At 32.9% G+C, this 24,165-nt stretch overlaps 2 protein-coding genes across 9 annotated transcripts in view; both read right to left on the bottom strand.

Moving 5' to 3' along the window:
- LOC123910181 (inositol hexakisphosphate and diphosphoinositol-pentakisphosphate kinase VIP2-like) overlaps nt 1-11,011 on the bottom strand; it is a 29,195-nt gene extending 18,184 nt beyond the window's left edge. Inside the window, exons 1-10 of one of the 8 annotated variants that reach the window (XM_045961251.1) lie at nt 10,650-11,011; nt 9,951-10,010; nt 9,248-9,294; nt 8,885-8,968; nt 3,652-3,715; nt 3,198-3,351; nt 2,297-2,367; nt 1,726-1,830; nt 1,503-1,595; nt 549-623 (exon numbers count right to left, since the gene is read on the bottom strand). In XM_045961251.1, the coding sequence (XP_045817207.1) occupies nt 549-623; nt 1,503-1,595; nt 1,726-1,830; nt 2,297-2,367; nt 3,198-3,351; nt 3,652-3,715; nt 8,885-8,968; nt 9,248-9,294; nt 9,951-10,010; nt 10,650-10,700 (804 nt within the window). In that variant the 5' untranslated portion in view covers nt 10,701-11,011. Of the gene's footprint in view, nt 1-548; nt 624-810; nt 973-1,502; nt 1,596-1,725; nt 1,831-2,199; nt 2,368-3,197; nt 3,352-3,651; nt 3,716-8,884; nt 8,969-9,042; nt 9,115-9,247; nt 9,295-9,950; nt 10,011-10,631 lie in introns of those variants that run through there. The other 7 variants (XM_045961249.1, XM_045961252.1, XM_045961250.1 and 4 more) reach the window with 7 other exon arrangements.
- A 5,250-nt stretch (nt 11,012-16,261) lies between these two features.
- LOC123906452 (uncharacterized protein YtfP) lies at nt 16,262-23,720 on the bottom strand. Its single transcript, XM_045956364.1, has 16 exons — nt 23,465-23,720; nt 21,854-21,973; nt 21,691-21,750; nt 21,449-21,562; nt 21,284-21,371; nt 20,724-20,869; nt 20,550-20,651; nt 19,658-19,729; nt 19,483-19,582; nt 19,011-19,093; nt 18,693-18,770; nt 18,495-18,593; nt 18,070-18,120; nt 17,905-17,961; nt 17,637-17,678; nt 16,262-16,528 (listed from the first exon to the last, which is right to left on the bottom strand). Exons 1-16 carry the CDS (start codon nt 23,648-23,650, stop codon nt 16,448-16,450), a joined length of 1,479 nt encoding a protein of 492 aa, XP_045812320.1. The 5' UTR covers nt 23,651-23,720; the 3' UTR covers nt 16,262-16,447.
- Between the last annotated feature and the right edge of the window lie 445 nt (nt 23,721-24,165).

Consider the following 24,165-nt stretch of genomic DNA (forward strand, 5'->3'; position numbering starts at 1 on the left):
AACCATAATCTTTAGCTCAAGGACCATAGTCCAAAGACTTGAAAATTTAGATGAAGTGAAAAAGTAGAATAAAAAATTCTCACTTGGATTTCGTTGGGAGAACTTAATAAGGAGCTAGATTTTTTTCAATTAAATGAAACAAGATTCATTTTATGAAACATTATGAAATCTAGGATAGAACTTCTCAAGATGGTTAGTTGTCTTCAAAAAGAATTAGAATATATTTTCCAAACTAATGATCAAATTTCAGTTAGAAGGCAAAGAAGTCATGAAAAACAAGTTACAGATGAAAAGAGAAATAGAAATATGAAAATTAGTAAGACAGAGTAACCGCTTTAAAATACAGAATATATCAATACTTCAATTCAACAATAAGATTACTGATCAGTCATGAAAGTGAACATAAATAAATTTAACTGAACAAAAAATGATCCAGAAAACATGTTTCCGAAGATAATCACAAATAAATAAAATACAGTATCATTCCGAAGATAATCACAAATAAATAAAACACAGTATCATACAGTTATCAGATTCACACAACATACCGATTGCCTGAATGCAATGCAAACCTTTCTCGCCATTTCTTTCTCAGCTGGAGTCAGTAGCACAGGATACCTAACCTGCCAAATGAGATTATAAATGTACTTTATTGAATATAGAATAAAAACTAATCGACATGCTTTGCTAATTATAATTAAAATTCTAATCTGTCATTCTAAAACCTAATAATCAACAGATGAATTTGAACCATTGATTCAAACACCCCGTCAAGCTAAAAAATACTAAGCTTTAAGCTTGTTACATTACAAGGATGTATTGTAGAAAAAATGGAAACAACAGGGCTGTAGAAGCGGCCAGAAAGTTGTACTGCAGCCGGAGGATTCCAAACGTGGCTGTGGTGATTTTTCAGGAAAGGGTCTTACAGGAGAAGACCGGTCAAACCACAATTGCATGCAGAGAGAAACAGACCTACGGGAAAGAGAAGCACTGGATGAAGAAATGTGAATGCACAAAGCAGGATGTAAATGACTGGCTGATAAAAAGCTAATAGGAGGAGGTCACAACAGAATCAAACGAGGACTGATCCTTGTAGAGGAGAAAGAAAATGTGCTACAAAGGGTTCGTTTGCACAAGAGACTATTTCACAACATTCCGAAAGACAAAAACAATGCTGGATCTAAAACCAAACTATGGTTGCAACATGCAACCTAAACGAATGAAAACGTCACAAAACAAAACCGCCCCAACCTACGGATACAATCAATAGGGTTCACATTCCATTCATAAATTCTAATTCTAATAACAGATATATGGTTTGGATGCACCACAAAAAAGATATATTTCTTTGATTCTAGCATGCTTCAGTAAAAGTCAAATTTCTGTTTTGAGAAAGATTCTAACTGGCTATAAAATCGGCAATGGTTTATGTTTGCCCTTTCTACAAATTAACTTAACATCTTTAACTAAGACAACCATTAAATGTTTCAAATGTTACATACTTCCTTCCCATCAGGGTTTCTCATAACAACACCATCAACAACAGGGGACTTCCTTGCCTCAGCATGAGCATATTCAGGACCTACTGTATACACCTACAGTCATTTGTCAAACTTCAGAAAGACCATTCTAATAAGGTAGAAGATATTTAGAAACATTTGAACTACACTTTGCAACAAAATAGAAAAGCACATAAAAACAAAATAAATTTTAAAACTGCCAAACCTTAACATCTGTCCCTCCAGTTGGCATAAATTCCTCATAAATATAGGACCCTTCACGCCTCACTCTTCGCACCTCTGAATGGAACTCACTGGACCTATTACCAACCTATGATTGTAGAACACCAAAAGACAGGCAAAGTCCATTAATTATATTTCAGTCATATGATTCAAAAGAAAGAAAGGAAACCAGATCCAAAAGTATGTTGAGCAATAAACTATCTCAAAGCTCATGTTATTGTGAGAAGGCCAATAAATGTTTTTAATTTGTTAACAAAAGATATCTGTTTTTCAAAGATTGTATTGCAATATATAATCAAAGGAGATAGAACAAGAATAATCCGACCAAGTTAACCCATCCACTTAAAATTATAATACGTTTATTCTTATTACGTTGATTAAAGCTAATAAAATCCAACTCTTCTGCTTATTAAATATGAAGGTAGCCAAACCAAAACAAAAACAGCCTAGTCCCAACCTTTTCAACAAATCTGTAGGAAAAGGATGTCCTCTAGAACATATTACATTCATGAGCCACCTACTTATGGAGAGTGAGTTTTCAGCCTACAGCTCACCTTCCTAAATAATTCCTTCATACCTCCACCTGCTGAACTGGGATAATATATCATTATACTGTGGTTATCAGCTTCACAAAGGCACAAAAAAAAAAAGTTACTACCATTTCTGAGAAAATATATATTTCCTATCATCAAGTATACATGTAAAATTCAAATATTTGCACAATAAGGGCATCTTGGAGGATAAAATTTTCATTCATTTAACATATGGTTCAAAAAGAAACTATGTTAGGTGACTTTATTCTGCAATAACAAAACTCACTTAAGCACTCCATAACTAAATGCCAATGTAATAGGAAGTTATGCCAAAACTCATAGCATCAAAAGTTGTAAGACCACACATCTCTGAAGAGGAAAGGCTGCATAGGATAGGACTTATGTGATGGATGTACAAGTTCTAATGTTTCATATATATCTAATACCATAAATGTACTTGAGTTTTATTTCAATAATATATTCAGACTCTACTTAATATTCAATTACCTGATATTTGTTTTATTCTACATAAAATTCAGCAATGCTATCCAGTCAATTAGATGAATTCCCTTATTTCAAGTCATGTAAACGTACACATGCAATAGTCGATTAGAATCGAGTTGGTATTTGTGACTAAAAGATGCAAATTATATTTCTCCTTTTTATAGGTCTTGCATACTAGACGACACAATGGTGAACAAATATTTACATTACACTCAATTCCAGCTATTGTGTGTTAATGGTATCTATTTCAAATTGTTTGTGCTTAATTTGGAATATCAAATCAGTGCCCATGTTGGCTTTGTAGCAATATATCTATTTTATTCTGAATATTTTTGCATCCATGGGTGGCTTTGTAGAAATCAAATGAAAGAAACAAGTTAAAAATTGAAGAGTTTCAATCTCGTATACACAAGCTTACCATCAACAGGCTTCTCCACAAATGGCTTCCAAAAGCGCATGCCATGAACTTCAACAAAATCTTCTTCCTCAATAAAGTAATCAAGTTCTTGGGATGGGACTTCTCTAATTACAAGGGCATATCTTGGAACAGGGATTCCAAACAACTCGAGATGCTTGAAGCCAAATCAAACATAATAAAAAAAATATTATATATCAGAAATAAAAATAGCATAATGTTTGTAATTTGTCTTACATTCACTATTAACAATAATAAACAGAATTATTCTTTTCCTGTATTTAGATGCACATCCTGGGAAAAGGGGGTGGAACAGAATAGTCCAAGACCAAGAAAGCTACAATATTTGATTTTAAGTGAGTAAAATTCTAAGTGAGTGACATGTTCCACTTACCAGGTCTGTCATAATTTCTTTTAACATAGAATTTAAAGCACAAAAATTATGTAACTCGCTTACCTCATATACTTTCCTTCGGTCATGAAGAAGGTATTGGGGCTCCAGTTCATTTACTAGGAAAGGTCTGAATTACAGGCATAAGTAGTTTTTAGATTGATCTATAAAGGCTTTGCATCCAAATATTCAAAATGAAAGCACAACAAAAAATAACAAAGGGATATACTAAATGCGGAGAGATTATCTTAAAAAATTAGATGATACATAGCCTAACCATTGTCTTAAAAACAGAAACCAAATATAAACCAGAAAAAATTCACAATAAACTATCCTCCAAGTGTTTTCCCCTTACAATTGAGCCATGACTATGATCACCCAATGCTAACAAATCTGAATGACCCATTTACCTTTACATCCTCCTAATTATTATGTAAGATAACCCTCTAACTGACTAGCTGACTGCTTAAGTCTCCCTAACAAATTCTCTTTTCTTCTTTCCAAACAGGATCAATAATACCCTATGGAGATTTCAAACACTTCCAAAAGGGATCAATAATACCCTTTGGGGAGTGTTTGAGCTTCCCAGACATAGTTTGTGATGGTAAACACAATTTTTCCAAGGTTTTATCATGATTTTTAGTAATAAAGTATGTTGGAAAATATTTAGTTTCCTAGTTTGTTATTTCTAGGAGATTCTAAGCCTATCTATTATTTCCTTTTATGTTTGTACTCTTCCTATTTAAATCAGCCTTGAGCTGAGGAATAACACATAACAGTATTCACTTATTATTTTCTACATGGTATCGAGAGCTCCCGATTTTGGGGGTCTCGCTTCCGCAAAACCCTAGCCGCCGTCGTGTTTACAATCTGACCACGACAACTGATTTTGTGTGCGGTACTGTTCACCCGTGGTACTGTTCACCCGTGGTACTGTTCATACGTACTGTTCATTCGCTGGTACTGTTCACGGGGTACTGTTCACGCGCACTGTTCACGTGGTACTGTTCACGCGTACTGTTCACCGGTGTTAATTTTCCTTTGCTGCTTCCGGTACTACTTGGCTAAGATTATTAATTATGACGTTTTTTTATTCTCGACGACGATATTCCACTTTCAAATACCGTCGTGAATGCAAATATTGTCATCGTTTGGGACATACTATTTTTCAATGTTGGAAATTACATGGTCTTCCGCGACCTTCAAATCAGAAGAACAAAGGTGGAGGTGAGGGTCAGACATTCCAAGCCAGTAATTCTGATCAAGAGCATCAGTCTTCTTCAATTCAGCTTTCATTCACGATGGAACAACTAGACAGACTGTACAAAATTCTTGAATCTAACACTCTTTCTGGCTCTGTTGCCCCCAAAGGTACTTCTGCCCTTTTTAGTGTCAGTCCCAGTCGTGCTTGGATAGTAGATTCGGGTGCAAGTGATCACATGACAGGTGATTCTACTCTGTTTTCTTCTTATAGTCCATGTGCAGGTAACCATAAAATAAAAATTGCGGATGGATCCTTTTCAGCCATTGCGGGTAAAGGTTCGATTGTGTTGTCTCCAAGTCTAACCCTTAAAGATGTTCTTCATGTCCCAAATCTATCTTGTAGTCTCATGTCTGTCAGTAAATTAGCCCAAGATAGAAATTGTCAAACTAATTTTTTTCGTACTCATTGTGTTTTTCAGGATTTGAACTCGGGGAAGATGATTGGTAGTGCTAAGGAGAGTGGAGGACTCTACTACTTCGACATTGAACCTGAATCACAACTACCTTCCAAACCAATAAGTTCATGCTTTGAATCTTTTTTAGTTCTGAATAATAATAATGATGATGTTATGTTATGGCATTCACGATTAGGTCATCCTAGTTTTCCTTATTTAAAACACTTATTTCCTGAGTTATTTCGTAATAAGGATTTATCTTTGTTTAAATGTGAAGCATGTGAATTTGCAAAACATCATCGTTCTCATTTTCCATTACAGCCCTACAAACCATCAAAACCTTTTTCTGTTATTCACAGTGATGTTTGGGGCCCTAACCGAACGAGTACACTTTCTCATAAAAAATGGTTTATCACATTTATAGATGATCACTCAAGAGTTTGTTGGGTGTACTTGTTAAAGGGGAAATCTGACGTTTGTCAGGCCGTAAAAGATTTTGTTAAAATGGTGCAAAATCAATTTCAAACAAATATTCAAGTATTTAGAAGTGATAACGGCAAAGAATATTTTAACACAATGTTGAGTGATTTTTTTCGTGAAAATGGAATTGTGCATCAAAGTTCATGCCCTAACACTCCCCAACAAAATGGAGTTGCAGAAAGAAAAAATAGGCACTTGTTGGAGGTGGCTAGAGCTTTACTTTTCGCAAGTAAAGTACCAAATTATTTGTGGGGTGAAGCAGTTTTAACTGCTGCATACTTAATTAACAGAGTGCCCTCCAAAGTTCTTAATTTTAAAACTCCAATTCATATTTTCAAAGAATGTTTTCCTAATGATCGTGTTTCAAACGATTTGACCTTAAAAATCTTTGGTTGCACTGCATTTGTTCATGAACATAAGAATATTAGCAAACTTGAACCGCGTGCTATAAAATGTGTTTTTGTTGGGTATTCTCCAACCCAGAAGGGATATAAATGTTTTGATCCAAAAAATCAGAAAATGTTTGTCACCATGGATGTTACATTCTTTGAAAACAAACCTTTTTTTGACACGCATCTTCAGGGGGGAAATTTAAATGAAGATTCGTCTCAAACTGAGGACATGAGTTTTTTTTAACTCGTTTCAAACTGAGGACATGAGTTTTTTTAATAATTTATCTTTGCCGGTATCACAAAGTTCTAAGACTTATACTTCTGCACCAACGAAAAATGGCCATGATTCTTTATCTAATCCTACTCCTGTTATGAGTAGTGAGCTTGTTGAATCCGAGCCTACATTTTCTCATGAAGAAAACAATGAGAATCTTGAAAACAATGATAATGATGATCTAATTGAAATGCCACAAAATAATGAGTCATATAAAGATAATAGGTTTGAAGCAGGAAACAAGACTTGGAAAGGAAAGATTTTTGTGAGAAAGAATCACAAAGAAAGTGATGAGTCCACATCTCAACACTGTCATGAATCTGAACCGGGGGATGATCAACTTCCTAAAAAAAGAAAAGGTAAGTCTATCTCTGTTTCTGAGAGTCGTATTTTGTATCCCGATATCGATGATCCTGTGGCTGTTAGAAAACCTGTTAGATCTTGCACTAAATACCCATTGTCCAATTTTATATCATATTCAAATTTGTCTTCGTCTTTTTCTGCCTTTACCTCAAAATTGTCTAGTGTAGAGATTCCAAAAAATGTACAGGTTGCTCTAGAAGTTCCAAAGTGGAGGGAAGCTGTGCTTGAGGAGATGAAAGCTCTTGAAAAGAACAAAACCTGGAGTGTTATGACACTACCGGATGGCAAGAAGACGGTTGGATGCAAATGGGTGTTTACTGTGAAGTATAATTCAGATGGGTCAATCGAAAGGTACAAGGCTCGATTGGTGGCTAAGGGTTTTACCCAAACTTATGGTATAGACTACTCAGAGACTTTTGCTCCTGTTGCAAAATTGAACACGGTCAGAATTCTTTTGTCTCTTGCTGCTAACTTAGATTGGCCCCTACATCAGTTGGATGTTAAGAATGCTTTTCTCAATGGTGATTTAGAAGAAGAAGTATATATGGACATTCCTCCTGGCTTTGAAGACAAGTTTGGATCAAATGTATGCAAACTAAATAAGTCTTTGTATGGATTAAAGCAGTCTCCTAGAGCTTGGTTTGAAAAGTTCACTTATTCCATGAAGAAACAAGGGTACATTCAAGGACAAGCTGACCACACCTTGTTCACAAAGTTCTCCCAAGATGGAAAAATTGCTGTCCTAATTGTTTATGTTGATGATATCGTCCTTACTGGAGATGATATAGTTGAAATGGCAAGAGTAAAAGAGAAATTAGCATTAGACTTTGAAATCAAGGACTTGGGATCCATGAGATATTTTCTTGGTATGGAGGTTTGCTCGATCAAAAGATGGTATTGTAGTTTCCCAGCAAAAATACATTCTAGATTTATTGAAAGAAACAGGAATGAGTGGATGTCGACCAGCAGATACTCCCATGGATCCTAATGCAAAACTTTGGGAAGAAGGTAGTGTTCCTGTTGATACTGGAAGGTACCAGAGATTGGTTGGGAAACTGATTTATTTGTCACACACTAGACCTGACATTGCTTTCTCGGTTAGTGTAGTAAGTCAGTTTATGCATTCTCCTTTTGAGGAACATCTTGAGGCAGTCTATAGGATACTGCGATATTTGAAAGCAAATCCTGGAAAGGGATTATTTTTTAAGAAGACTAATGAAAGAAATGTGTCTATCTTTACCGATGCTGATTGGGCAGGTTCAGTCACTGACAGAAGATCAACCTCCGGATATTGTACCTATGTTTGGGGTAATCTTGTGACATGGAGGAGCAAGAAACAAGGAGTTGTAGCAAGAAGTAGTGCAGAAGCTGAGTTTAGAGCTATGGCTCAAGGTATTTGTGAAGGATTATGGATCCACAAAGTCCTAGAAGAGCTTAAGATTAAAATTGAGCTTCCATTGAAATTATACTCTGACAGTAAAGCCGCTATTAGCATAGCTCATAACCCAGTTCAACATGACAGAACCAAGCATATTGAGATCGATCGGCATTTCATAAAAGAGAAGTTAGATGCCGGAATCATATGTCTACCTTTTGTAACTTCGAGTCAGCAAACTGCAGATATCTTGACCAAAAGCTTAGCAAGACCCACCTTTGAGCATTTGATCGGCAAGTTGGGCATGATAGATATCTATGCACCAACTTGAGGGGGGGTGTTGGAAAATATTTAGTTTCCTAGTTTGTTATTTCTAGGAGATTCTAAGCCTATCTATTATTTCCTTTTATGTTTGTACTCTTCCTATTTAAATCAGCCTTGAGCTGAGGAATAACACATAACAGTATTCACTTATTATTTTTCTACAAAGTACAATCAAGACTACTTCTGAAAATATGTTCAGCAAAATTGAATGATTGTAGATTGAAAGAATCAGAAAACAAATTGTATGTTGTAAACAATATAAAGGTGTGCATATCATTAAAAGTATACAATACAAAACTACTAAAAAAATATACCTAAACTCCCTTGTCCACAAATCGAATATTTGACTACCATGTCCTATAGAGCTGATTAGTGATTTACTATAAAGATATAGGACATGCAAAAATCAACAAAAGTTGGTAAGCAAACTTACTTCCTTAGAGCAGCATACGCCTCAGCCTTTTTGAGGGGATATCCAGAGGAATAGAAAGCAATCAAACAGTCACATACAGGCCAGCTGAAATAACACAGTATTTTATTACTGAAAGGGCATCGACACATAAAAATAATTCCGCTATCACTTGAATATACCATGTGAAAATATAATCCATGCTATCACATTACAACATTCTCAGTCCTCGGCTTATAATGGAAATCATCGAACTCTTGAGCAGCAAATTTATAAGTGTAAATCAAAGATTTTGAATTGGAGCTGTAATGCAAGTTAAGTAGAGTTGCTTGCCAGAATTTTTAGAGTTAAAAAAATGTTTCCAGCAATTGAAATCAACTATAGTACCTCTCTATTGGATCTTCAAGGATCACCTTGTCCCCAAAATGTATAACCTATAAATAATACAAAATATCAAGAGAAACAAATAGACAAAAAATACTTTAAAAAAATGGAATGCACTATAACAGACCAACCAGCTGTACTATTTCTTTTGCAAAACAATTGTATGTGTGTATCAAATTATCAATTGAAGATTAGTTATATTCAAATTTCATGAAATTTCGTAAACTTAATCTACACAGAAAAAGCATCACTCTTTTATAGTTTCAAGCACTACTGAAACTCACACACACAACTACGAGGTCCCGGGTTGAACCCGGGTGAAAGTGTCTGGCCTAATGATATCGGCATTGCCAGTTGAACTAGGAGTAGGACTTATGGACAGTTTCTTTATTTGTTGGTACAAACATAGAAAAACAAAATAACAACATTATTAAATTATATAAAAAAGTCAGAACATTACTAAACAAAGTGATTATACTATAACATAACAAGAATCACTTGTAAATGAATATAAATAAATAAAACAAACTTTGAAAAACACAAAATAAATCACCAAATAACTATATCATATTTATAATCCAAATTCTACCATGTTTCCATTAGATTCATTGTTTCCAATAGATTCATTCATCAACATTGAAAATCCAAAATTCCAAAATCAACAAAACAGAACTTGAAAGAAGCAAAGCAAACACATTCAACTTACCTCAAATTCTCCAAACGCTTGTAACCTATCAAATATCTGTCCCATAGGCGCCGAAAATACCTGCAAAAATCCAAAACTAAAAACCTGAAAAACAGAGCCACTGAAATCAAACACTCTAAAGTATCAGTCACATCTTCACTGGCCACGACAATGACATGTAGACATCAGTAATAATTTGAAAAAATAAAAGCGATCAAATGTATTATACACACAATTACATGATTTATCAAAAATAAAAATAATCGAATGTAATCACATGTATCCATAGCTTATCATATATACACACTTCTCTTATTTCTAATTCGCTTCAATCCTTTAAACTCGACACTGATACATAAACACCGGTAATAACTGAATATAATCACATGTATGTATTAGTATCATATATACACACATTTCTCCGAATCATTTCTCCGAATTCCAATTCGCTTCAATTTCTTAAACTCATGACACTGATACATAAACAATGGTAATAATTTTGAGAAAATAGAAGTGATTAAATATAATTATTATCTGTTCGTATCGATTAACACTAATACAACTAAACACACACAACTTCAATTTGAAGTGTTGCGGTTATATACCGCAAAAAGTGAAAAGCGAAACAGAATAACAGAGAAAGAGTGTGTGAAGAAGAGGAAGAAGAAACGTTGGAATGTGAAGAGCAAAGAAAGAGAGAACCTCGGAGCCACATTTCACCTTCTTTTCCATAACACAGACGCCGATTTTGATTTTCTTTGTAATCGCCATGATCTCCGATGAAAGAAACGAACGGAATCAGTTATTTACTCTATCATACGACGATGTGATTAATTAATTAATTAATTAATCGCTTTTTAGAAGAGCTTTTTGCGTTTGAGTTGAAGAAACAAAGTCGTTTTCGTGTTTTTGCAGTCAAATGGCGCGAATGCGAGAAAGTAGTAGCAAATAACGGAAATGAATCGGCTTAACTGAATCACCGCGTTTTCAGGGAAGAGGAAAATTATAAAAACACGTGAGATGGAAGCGAGAAAATGACGCAAACTGTTTGAGTGATGAAGAAGACTGTGACTGCAAAATATAAAAAATAAACGAGTATGAAACAAAATATAAAAAATTAAAAAAGAGTAAATGTATTTGATCTACATGTTGGGCTAAATGCGTCTACATTTTTCCTTATTTTTTAATCCATACCCATAATATATAAATATGAAAAAATAATTAATAATTCGGTTCATAGAAATATTACAATATCTATTATAATATAGAGACTAAATTAAAAATAAATGGATAAAAAATGGTTAAAAATAAAACTTCATTGATAATATATATATCAATAATAAGATAAAGATGTTTATATGAGTGTAACTCAGTTGGCATGAACGTTACATTTTAACAGCAGGGTCGATATTTGAATTCTGAACACTCCATTTCTAACCACTAGGTCCCGAATCCCGATACTTGAAGAATGTTTTGACACAATTCAAAGGACTTCTTGGAAGTGGTTGGTGGGGAAAAATAAAGATGAACTTAAATGTTTTACTGCTCAATAACTTTTTAAAAATATGCACAATTTTGTTTAAAAAAAAAAAACTGCACAATTTTATGGGACTTTTTAGAACATCTTACAAAATTAGTGACTATTTCAATAATTTATTCAAATAAAAATAATGTTAACATCATACACTTTTTAATGCACTATTTTATAATTAATATTTATATTGGGTAAAGTTTTGTTTGGGATATATATATATATATATATATATATATATATATATATATATATATATATATATATATATATATATATATATATATATATATATAAAATATATTTAAAAATGAGCACTAAAAAATAAATAAATAAAAGTGTTAGCGCAAAATATAGCGAAAATATTTAATCATTGGATTAGTGCTCCTGCTCCATTGTCATAATTAAAATATTTGCTCATCAATTAAGTTAAATTCTTAAAACAATATTCTATAAAGTGTTTCTATAAGAAGAAAAAAAGAATATCTTACACATTGAAATTTCCTATCGTGCACGGTTACGGCTTATATATTTTCATATGCTATAAAAAAAAAAAAAGTGGGAATAATAAAGTATTCTTCATGTTGAATCGTCACATGGTTTTGTCATGGTCTTCATGTAAGTTTTGAAATGGACGTTTTAATATTCTTGAATATGCAACAACAGAAAAAAGGTGAACAAGTTGAATTGAATTTTTGGATTTATTGATTCCTTTTGTTAGGAAGCATCCAAGTGAAACAAACTTTTAGGTTTATGTGTGTAATTGCTTTCTGTGTCATTGTGAGGATAATTGTTTATTTTTTAATAACTCTTTTGAAAAGCATAAAATAACTGTTTTGAATATTTTTTTTGACTAACTGTTTTGAATATTTGTTCTTTATTTTTTTAAGCAAATATTTGTTCATCGAGTAAGGGCTTATTTGTATTTGCATGTTGTTTGAAAATTTAGCCGGGGTAATAATAGTTATCAATATTTTTAGGTTAAAATATCAAGCAGTAAATGATTTTGCTCCCTTTAAGTAAGTAGCGGTTTCGGTTTATGACTCTTACATAAAATAAAAATCGATTGAGCGGGGATAATTATTTGATAAACGACTGCTTAGTATTATCTTGAAAACAAGTAAAAAAAATGACCATAATCACGACATGTTGGTAGAATCAAAGTTATCAAAAGAAGTACGACCGTTATCGCGAACTACCGGTAGAACCAATACTATGATTCTATGAAATTCTTATCTCATGAACAAAGGAAAAGTTTCCACAATAGAAAACTTTCAAATTTGATTAAACTTCAAGTTGTGATTTGAGAAGTACACGAGAGCCCTAGCATAATCTTAAATAGTAGGATTTATTGTCTATTAACATATATTCATCATAGGCATTAAAAAATGAGCACTAACATATTTATAAATTCTCACTAGCCACTATAATGACTTAATGCACCACTAAGAAGCATCTAAAGAGGCTAGAAGAAAGCCAAAGGTCATATAAAAATCCTTCCAATACCAAAAACAAAAAATTGCAATAAAAAATAAAGAAAATTAGACTTAATTGTTTTCTATTTAGTGCAATATTATTAGACTATAAATCAGTCCATGAATGATTATTATGTTAATTGAGCTTCAAATTGAGCTCAAAGCATCTTCATCAAATTGTAAAAAATTGAGCCAAGTTGGTTAAGCCTCCGATGAATATCGACCTTCTTTTTCTTGGATCTCAATGATTAGGCTTTGTAAAGCTTGATTCATCCTCATACTCTTGGACCTAGTCACGGAACTTCCTATCTCATACAAAGGATCTTTAGATGAGTTGGTTGCATCTACATCACCATCTATGCATCTAGGATTTTTCATTAAAGATAATCACCACTAAACGATAGTAAAAATCACACGACAATTACAGAAAAGAAAAAAAAAACTAATATGTACCATTTTATAAGATCTCATTTGACTAAATGCACTATTCATATGTCTTGTTTTGACCGTATTTTTCTAAAAATATATAAATGTAAATATTATCATATAAGTTCTTGTTTGATTTGTTTCGAGAAGTATTTTCAAAATATCAAATTTGTATAATTTTTATTAATACATAATTAAAAATATTCGTAATCAAAATTAAGTATTAACGTGGGTACTATCTAAATTAATCTTATATTTTGGGATAAGGGAGTAATAAAAAAATGAGGCAATATTTGTGGTTGGATAGGTACACACCAATCGAATGTGATAGGATATGTGATTTGTCAAGCACCAAATATTAGATATTTGGTTGCTTTGCAAGGTCCCACATATGAGATCATAGTCCCACAACAAGGTTTCCAACCCTTTCTAGTTTCTACCATATTTTGCTCTTTTTGTTTGTTGCCATTTTAAATGCATAAATCGTGCTATGGATGGATCATGTTGCAATCCCTTTTGTAGTTGGTGAAAATTTTACATTGGGGAAAACATATCATGCAAAATGAGAAGAACTCATCATGTTGGTTTATAATAATTTATAATACATACTGTATAATATAATTTAGTGATAAACCAATCATCTTCCATTGTTTTGTTATATTAAAAATTAGGACACTATGTTGTCATTTATATTTGAACCTTTTAAACAAGTGCTTATGGGTTTGTTTTCTGACTCATATATAAATGAGTGATCGAGGCTCGAACACCGGATTTCACGTTTTTCCATATTTAAATGTGTAAGTCTTGTCATTAGGCTACTTGGCAAAATAAAAAAATTGATTGAGAGAGGAGAACCATTCCGCACCTAGAAAATATAATTTATGAAGTGATCTAATATATTTTTGTTAAGAATTCTCACATCGGATGTGAGATGGTCTGTGTATGAATTTATAAAATAAAGACAATCATCACTTTACAAGTCAATTTTGTAGGGTTGTGTTAGACACAACTCTCATTTCTAAGATGATATCAGAGTTTCTCTAAGATTCGTTTGACACATCATATTTTTTGGCACATCATATGTGAAATGACATGTATATCAGTTTATAAAATAAAGGCAAATTCTCACTTTACAAGTCAATTTTTAGAAATGAGTTAGACCTAACTATCAATTCCAACTGTTTTCATAATAAAAAATAGGCAATATTTGTTGTTTAGATAAGTACACATTAATGGAATTGTGATATGATATGTGATTTGTTAAGCACCAAATATTAGATGTCCATTTCCTTTTCAAGGTCCCCCACATATGAGATCATTGACTCAAGTCCACAGGTTTCCCAACCCTTTTTCTCTTTTTGTTTTGTTGCCATTATAAATGCATAACTATTGTTTTGCATCATGTTGCAATCTCTTTGTAGTTGGTGAAAATTTTATATTAGCTAGGAAACATATCATGTAAAGTCAGAAAAAAACCAACATAAATTTGATGATAATTTACAATATAATTTTGTGATAAACCAACTGCATATGTTCTTGATAGACTCAAGAAATCTTAATTTAACATGTTGTGTTGTTGTGTTGCACTTGAAACTTGATTATCCTTTCTTATAGTATTATTATTTTAATAAGGCACTACTAGAATATTTTAAATGGATTTGTGTAGTCTTTGTGTCTATACTTCTTGGTCATTACTTTAGCAACCTGGTGTGTGTTTAAATTAATTGGCATTGTGACAATGAATATTCCAACTTTCATAAAAAAATTAAAGATTTGTTTTTTTTTTTGTTTTGACGAAAATATAAAATTAAAGAATGAATATTCCATCTTCTTTTTATTATATTTATTTTGACCGAATATGCAATATTCCATATATACATTTTTAACGGGATCAATATTCAATCTCACAAACTTTGTTTACGAAGTGACTAGTTTAATCGACTTGTTGAATAAAATTCTTGAAATTATTTTGAAAAGTACCATGCGACTTTCACGTAGAGATGTCAATAGAGCGGAGTGGGAATGTCACTTAAAATGTCCATTCTCCCATCTATATTTTCCACTATGGAAGATTTTTTTTCGTTTTTATTCCCGCAGATTCCTACAGATTCTCAACATGCTAGGATCTTCAACCCTATTAGTAACATTAATTTGATTCATTTGTTATCATTAAGCAAATTTGTGGACTTGTCGAAGACTTGAAACATAAAGTATAGTTTCTTGACTTCTTTGCAGTCCAAGTTATTTATTTGCACTCCCTTTTATGTAATACACCCGCTCTCTCTTCGCAGTCCAAGTTATTTATTTGCACTCCCTTTTTTGTAATACACCCGCTCTCTCTTTGCAGTCCTAAGTTAAATGTTTAACCGTCTTTCACATAAACATATCCAAAATTAAATAATTTATACCCAATGTAGAACCAAATAGAAAATCACTTGTTTATAAATGAATTTTGAAAATGAATATGCAAATGAAATTAGTTTCTAAATAGGGTAAATAGTTTTTTACCCCAGTAGGCGACTCTAGACATCCTCTTTTAAATATTGAAATAGATATTTTTTTTAAAAAGCTACACTAAGATAGCATTAGATTTAAAAAAAGATATGCTAATTGAATTTTTTTAGTACAAAGAGGGTCAAAGCCCAAAACAGAAAAAAAAAAAAAAAAAAGAAACAAAGGAATTAAGCCAACGCTCCTAGGCATGCAAACCCCAAAAATATCATCTAACAGGAGTTGCATATGCTAATTGAATTTATTTATTTATTTATTTTTTATCAAGTGGTCTAGTGGCTAGAAATTCCACCTTAAAGACGGATAAATGGAGTGTCCGGGATTCGAACCCCAGATCCAGCGTATATAACACGACATCCGTACCAATTGAAATAAACTCATGGGGAAAATATGCTAATTGAATTTATCTTTGTCATTTGATGAAATCACTAAAAAAATAGAATAAAGAAGAAAATCCAAAAAGAATATAATAAATATACTTGTTCTTCGACACACCAAAAAGGAAAAAAACAAGTTGGCCAAAAAAGCATGATGCAACACCAACACTACCCGTTTAGAAGTTTACAAATTAGCTTTCACTTTGAACCTATAATACAAGAATCAAGTGCTAATCCACCAATTGTGGTTCCTGCAGTAAATCCACCCGACCAAGCATTCTGTATAAAGAACAAAGGAAAATATGGATGAAGCTCTTGAGTTTTGAGTATACCATCAATCAATTAATAGAGGGAATGAGTTAGTGGTTTATGAAAAATATGGACCCTCAAGTTATGCTACATATTCCTAATATTGAATTATTCTCTTTCTTATGACATAAAGTTTATGTAAATTATCTCTTCAAGTTATTCAATTGATAGAGGCAAAGAAAGACCAAAAAAGCTGTAGGAGTAACTATCAATAAGGACCTTGAGGTCAACGGTTTGGATAAATATACGATGTATGATAGAACATTATGACGATATTTGCTGGTTATTTTTTATTGGGAAATGCTAAACAGTGTCTAAGACCTCATGTGTTAAAAAAATAAATTAAAAGGGATTGAAATGTTATTTTGGTGTACAACTTTAGAAGGAAGGCAATGCGTTTTGAATCTAAGACCTCACGCGTGCTACCCAAAATCCTCACCAATAAAACAATTCCAATGGCTTTTATATGATCATTTATCAATGCTATTCTTTTAAAATATCAAATATACACCAAAATATAGACTTGGTCCTTCAAAAACTCAAGTATACCCTAAGACTTACCTAGGCTATGGTAGACTTCAAAAATCAAACAACACTTGGAAGTTCCAAAGGTACTTGAAGATTGTCATTTAACTAGGTCCTTTAATCGTAAAGTACACATCTGGGCGGCACAAAAACGGTGGTTTTTCATTTAACTAGGTCCTTTGTATACTTGCAAAGTGAATTTGGAGACGAGAAAAGCTCCTCCTGTACACATTTTCTCAATTTACGGACATAATTTGCTTCTACTAACCTAACCAATCGGGTATTCAATATAACGGGCTATCGACTTTCATGGTTTTTTAAATAAGAGAGCTACTTTTAACACCCCCTACACATTAGTTTCTTAAAAACCACACCCTCCGGATTTGTTAATCTAGAAGGGGAAAACAACGTTTTTTCTCATGTCTGGAAGGATAAATCGGATAAATAAATGATATTATTATTCTACTGACAGTTGATGTTTTAAAGGGGTAAGTGGAACATAAGGAAAAAAATTTGCAACAAGATTGCTTTATTTTAATCACATGTATTTTACCTGGAAATTGAAACCACCAGTTACTCCATCAACATTCAGTATCTGCAACATAGACATCAATTAGATCACAATAAAATAGTTATAGATGCTTGACCAACACGTGACAATGTCAGACACTGAGACGACATTGACACATGTGGTTATACTCAATGATTTTCATTTTTAAATTTTTTTTTATCGATGTCTACGTGTCAGTGTCAATATTGTGTTCGGTGTATGTGTTCACATGATACTTCTCAGAAAATTTAAATGAAAAAACATATGTTACCTCTCCAGCAAAGAACAGATTTGAACAAATTTTGCTTTTCATTGTATTAAGCGAAATCTTCAAGCAAAAAAAAAAAAAAGAAAAAAAGATTTAGCTGAATGAAATTTCTAGTCAAATGGAAATGTAAGGGGTGAAGTAGAGAAATAGCGAGACAAGAAAGAGAACCTCGGATAAGGGAACACCACCAGCAGTGACAAATTCATCTTTAAATGGACCCTTTATTACCACAAAATAGAAAACATGTTAAATCAATAATATAGTACTTCATAACATAAATTTCAAAATTGTAGGACTGTATCAACCTAGTCCCCTACATTAGAAAAATTTCAAAATGACCCTGAAATTGTAAAACTAGATTCGCCCCCTCTTTAGTATTTGCGAGGAGTATATTGACATTAAGCTAGTAATTTCAAGGATGCTTTGAATTTTGAAGCTAAGTGAATGATGTCAAGGATGCATTATATAACAGATAGGACAAACCTGATTAATATTTTACAATTCTAGGGATCATTTTGAAATATTTATAATATGAGGGAGAAAATTGGACATTTACTACAAAATAAATCATAAATAATATTAGGAAATCTTACTTTGCCTGTAATTTCAAATGTGCAATCCTTTAGCAAAGAACCAATGGACATCAATGAATTATTTGAAATTGAGGCCCATAAGATATCTCCACTTAAACCCTGCAAATGAAATAGTCTCTTTATATAGTTTCTAAAGAATTTTTCTTTTTTTATTAAAATGTACACTTATAAAAAAAAAAATAGAAATATTTATAAAACCTGCCGTTCCAACGCATAGCTCCAGAATCTTTTTGTTATGCCAAATTCAAGCGGCCACGAATTGATCACTTTTTGTTTCTGCAAAGGTACAAGCAAAACAACTTACTACAATCATTCCAAACGCAACCGGTCGCAATCTTTAAGTGAAAGGTGGTAGTTGAAATTTACAATGTAATAGCCTATGATCGAAGCACTTACAGTCTATGATCAAAATTTTTACCGTTAAAATTTAATGTTAGCTTTTGAACTTAAGTAACAAATTGTGGAAAGGACCTTTTTCTTTGGAAAGATACAACTTCATAAAGAACTATAATTTACCGCAAATTGAAGCTTGTGACGGGAAAGCATGGTCTTCAAACTTTCGACATGCACATCAGGGATAAAATCTACAACAAGTCTCCCTGCATCAAAATGACAGCAATTTCTGTAATAGGAAAAAAGGGACAGTGTAAAATCCTACGAAAGAGTTTCAAATTGAAAAAGCATTCAGTTGAATGGAAATATTTTATAAATCCTAGCAAATGTTACAATGATTTGTAAATGTATTGAAGTCTTAAACTATTCATTTCAATCAGTGTTGATGATCACGTATCGGAGAAAATAGTGTTTTGTTCATATTCAACTTTGCTAAAGTACAATAACGCTACTATCATGGAACAACAGAAGTGTGTCGATATTCTGCTACGCTATAGCCCTATAGTGCTGCTATATCCGCTATTTGACATCACCGATTTCAATTCCATAAGGATTATAGAGAATCCAAATACGGAGGGAAAAGACTTTCGTTTACCTTTGTAACCTGAACTGAACAGATAGCGAGCACCCCAAGCAGACAACCGAAGAATAGCCGGCCCACTGAGTCCCCAATGTGTAACTAACATTGGACCGACCTGGTAGAGTTTCAAAATATTGTTCATAATTTTTTTCACTATTTGATCTGTCGCAATGACAAAGCGAAAACATACCTGTGTAAGTTGAGGTACATTCCTTTGGAGATTATCCAATTTTAGTCTCACTTTAACTTTAGGGAATGTAACCTGACAATGAAATAATTATATAATCAATCACCAGTCCTAATAACAAGTTTAAATTGCCTACATGATGTAGATAGTGAGATGACCAAGGCTATGTTTGGATAAGCTACTTAGTTAAACCAATTATAGCATAAGCCTTATCATATAAATGTTTATATATAAGCTATTTCTATGACAAAAAGTAAAATAAAGTAAAATTATTTTGATGTAAGTAATAAACTATTTTCATAAGCTATCTTGGAGCTTATGGAGATAAGCTGAAAACAACATATGGACGTGTCATAAGTTGTTTCCGTAAGCTCTCCAAAACAGTCTCACAAGTGTTTATGTTAGTAGATAAGCTCAAATAAGCTAATCCAAACATATCCTAAATGAAGAATCGCAAGTGTATATATAGACAAACAGAATCCAAATGGCTCCATCCAGAAGTATTATCAACAAACCTCCGGAAGGTATACTGTAAGCCATTCATTGCACAACACTCTCAGCTTGTCCGTTGAACATAGTGATTTTAGCTACCAATACTCTTCAACAAATGTTATAAAATGTATCGGATTTTATCTCAGTTAGCAAAATTAGCAACCACTAATTAATTTCGTTATTCACATATTAAGCTTTTTGGACCTGTAACCGACCAAACATGACTGCTATTCAGCCCTATCCTCTATAAATTAACCGACAAATTATGGCAACTTTCACATAAAAGCTATAGAGAAACATTGCTATGTCCAAAAAAGTGTAAAAACGGTATAGAAAAAGCCTAGAACTTGAAAGTTTCTTCAAATTAGAATGCAAGAAGTTCAAAGATTGGTAGATACTTAACCCCAGACAGCTCCTTCAAACGCAAGTCTCCAATTTTGAACGTAAACAAACTCGGCATTGGCTCTACGATTGAATGACCAAGCTGAGATGCAAGTTGATAACCCTATAACAGAAAGAAACTGATTTAAAAACTCAAATCTAATTCATGAATAAATAATCAATTTTTGACCACAACCTGTCGGTTACTTCCAGTAGCAATCAGTAAATAATCAACTTCAACGTGTTCGGCAGAACCGGAAGGTAGTTGCTTAATCTCAAGAAGGAATTTCCCATCAGATAAAACAGACACCGCAGTTACATTTTTTTTGGTCTGCATAGAAACTAATCGAGAACAAAAAGTTCATTATCATAAATTCTGAAATGAAATTAATGTAAAACTGCAATAATTTATGACTTCCAATAATTTATCAATCAATTTCATGTTGATAGGAATTATGCAGGTTAACATTTCTAAAAGGCACTTATAGTACGAGCACTTATCATATAAGTTTAAAATCAAATGCATATGCTATTTCTATAACAAAAGATTAAAAGATAAAATAAAGTCAGACTATTTTCACATCAGCTATGAATTGTTTTCAAAAGTTGTCTTGGAGAGCTTACGGAAATAAGCTAAAAACAACTTATGAATGTTTCATAAGCTGCTTCTGTAACTCTCCCAAATAATCTCACAAATATTTATGTCAGTTGATAAGATCAAATAAGCCAATTGAAAAAGGCCCCAAGTCAACATACCTCCCAATTTATTTACTTCAGACATGAGACAATCAATTACTGAAGAAGAGCTATTGCTGACGGGAAATGCTCTACCATCATCCTCAATCTATAAGAAGTTGATCATAAATCAGAAACATACACTAGAAACAGAAACGAGTAACAAGAGGCTTTTCAAAGAACAACCTTCAGTTCCACTCCATGAGAGGAAAACCAAGACATGGTATCCACTGGACCGTGCGCATTAAAGAAAGATCCTCTTAGTTCTTTGTGACCCCTTGGATAGTTTTCTGCCAAAATCTACAAACTAATCATCTTCCAAACACCGAGTTACTTGGTTGATAGTGTAAAAAGGTTTACACTGGCATGACATACAAATTATTCTTTAAAACAAGTGTTTTTTGAATCACAAGGAAAGGAGAATTTACCAAATTGTCAACACAATGCCCATTTGTCACATTGCACCGGCCACCTCCAGAAACTTTCACCTGCAAAATAAAACCATAAGACGAGAAACAAAACTAAAGAGAACAAGAAAACAGCATTGAATACAACACATGCAATAAAAAGAAAAATGATACAGTCACAGACCTTGGAAAGAGGCTTTCCCTTCTCAATAATGACTACATTTAGGTGAGGTGCAATAGTTTTAGCATGAATTGCTCCATACACCCCTGCTGCTCCACCCCCAACAACCACCAACTTCTCTTCCTTTAAGTGAACAAAAAACCAAATAACACATTGTTAGTGCATATGTTTATTTCATCATTCACAACGGATGTTTAGGAGAAAAATTACTTTTTCAAGCCAAAATAACGAAATTTGGCTTCAAACGTTGGTTGACACTTTGCTTTATCTATTTTCCGTTAGGGAATTTCATTCACTATTTAACCTCATATTTTCTTTTTGATAGTATTTTACCTCATATTCGTTATACTACAATATAAATATAAATCTAATAATTTTTTGTGTAGTATCAAGTATGTATCAAGTATCCTCAACCAATCAAATTTCATTTTATCACATATGTTAGAGGTGAACAAGCACTAAACGTAAATCAGTTGTGGCAGACTACCAAACCAAAGCGTGCGATATGAAATTTACTTAAACTTACATTTAATTGTGACAAGTTGACAACATGAATATGAATGTTTTAATTTTCTGCTGTAGCATCTTCAGTTTTAACTTTTTAACTCTTGATTTGGGTTATTTCTCAAGCTCTTATAATTTCACAAAAACCTTGGTTTGTAAGCATTTTACCTTTCAAGTTTGTTACTTGTTAGTATATTCTGGTAAGGTGGCATGAGTGGTGATAGTTTGTAAGAAGTTTGTATTTACTCTCTCTTGCATATTCTTAGAATTTTGGTTGAGCTTAACTCAAGTTTACAAAACCGGTTTGTAAGGTGAGAATTGTCCCTACTTATAAACTCATGTTTAGAGCTTATGTCTTCCAATTTGGAACTCTTAACACACCACCCACGCCCAGGATTGGACATTTGTTGTGTGGCCCAACAGCAGAAACCTGATAGTAGGTGGCTCAACGGATCTTAGATAGGCTCTTATACCATCTTAAAATTTTGAGTTGGGCCTAGCTCAAACTTACATAGACATGTGCTAAGAGTCTCACATTGCATGAGAGATGACCTAAACATATGTTTATAAGTGGAGGCAGTCCTCACCTTACAAACCGGTTTCATAAGGTTGAGTTAAACCAACCCAAATTCTAAGACATATGAGTGGTAGTATTAAGTTTGTCAGTGAGCATCAATGAAAGGTATAATCATCTTTAGCTCAAACAAAATTAACTCCTCTACTTTCTCTCAACCACTATTCATAATCCAATTGCAGTCTAAATAGAACCAACACGTCCGATTCTAACACGACACCAACACATTTTCTCAAATTATTACTAGTTTCAGTGTCAGTGTTATGTCCGTTGTCAGTGCTTCACAAATTGCAACACGATTCATTGAAAAGTTTGTCTCTCTAAGATTCAAATTCTATCACATTACATTGGTAAACACAAACACAAATTGCAAACATAGTTCAACTAATACAAACTTTAATCCAAACACCCCTCATCATGCCTAATGTAAAGCTAATTTCAGTATAATATATACAAAAAATAGTAATTTCAAAAAGAAAAATCTGAAATTTATCAAAAACAAGTGAACAAAGTTAAGATTAAAAAATGAAACATACCTTTTTAGCATGACAAATGACATGGGTAGTGCAGGTTCTTTTCAAGGGTGTTAAGAAAAGGGTTGGGATTTTCTGAGGATTGTGAAGAACATGAGAGGATAACCCAAGACAGAGATTGAAACAGTTTGTTAGCGTGTTATGCGGAGACCGACATACGATGGGTATAACAACAGCTGCCATTGACATGCTCTGCTCTGTCTCACTCTCACTCTCACTCTCACTCTCACTCTCATCCCAAAGGGGGAAATTGCAATTATGTTTAAATCAAAGTCACTGTTTTATTTTCGGATTTAACCCTCCAATTTTTTTTTTTTTTGTAAAATAAAAGTATTCTTTGCGAGATATTAATCACGTCGAGGTGACTGAGAGTCGTTTAATGAATTGATCTCTTCTAACAAATATTGCTGATGATCGAATCCAGACCAAATGAAGGGACTCAAATATCTACGATTTGTGCTACACTATTTAACCCTCCAATTTTAGTTCAAGAGTCTATGATGATTCAGAATTTGAACACTCTTTTGAATATTTATTTTTGATGGAATTCGTTAATCAAAATCTTCTAAAAATTGAACAGATTAGCTCGTTTCTTGTTATATTAAGTTTTTATTAGTGGTGTTAGATTTAGGTATTTTGAGTATGTTTCTCTTAAAGTTTCAAGTTTAATTTTCTGTGGGGCAAATTTTGATGGATTAATCCAT

This window comes from Trifolium pratense, linkage group LG2, assembly GCF_020283565.1.
Source record: "Trifolium pratense cultivar HEN17-A07 linkage group LG2, ARS_RC_1.1, whole genome shotgun sequence".
Lineage (NCBI taxonomy): Eukaryota > Viridiplantae > Streptophyta > Magnoliopsida > Fabales > Fabaceae > Trifolium > Trifolium pratense.

What these genes read in the sequence shown, in the direction of transcription:
- LOC123906452 (XM_045956364.1), bottom strand. Translation starts at nt 23,650, where the DNA reads ATGTCAATGGCAGCTGTTGTTATACCCATCGTATGTCGGTCTCCGCAT. An exon ending in GTGGTGTTCCCTTATCCGAG is followed by an intron (nt 17,962 to 18,069) that starts GTTCTCTTTCTT and finishes TTTTGCTTGAAG; the next exon opens with ATTTCGCTTAATACAATGAA. An exon ending in ATCTGTTCTTTGCTGGAGAG is followed by an intron (nt 17,679 to 17,904) that starts GTAACATATGTT and finishes TCTATGTTGCAG; the next exon opens with ATACTGAATGTTGATGGAGT.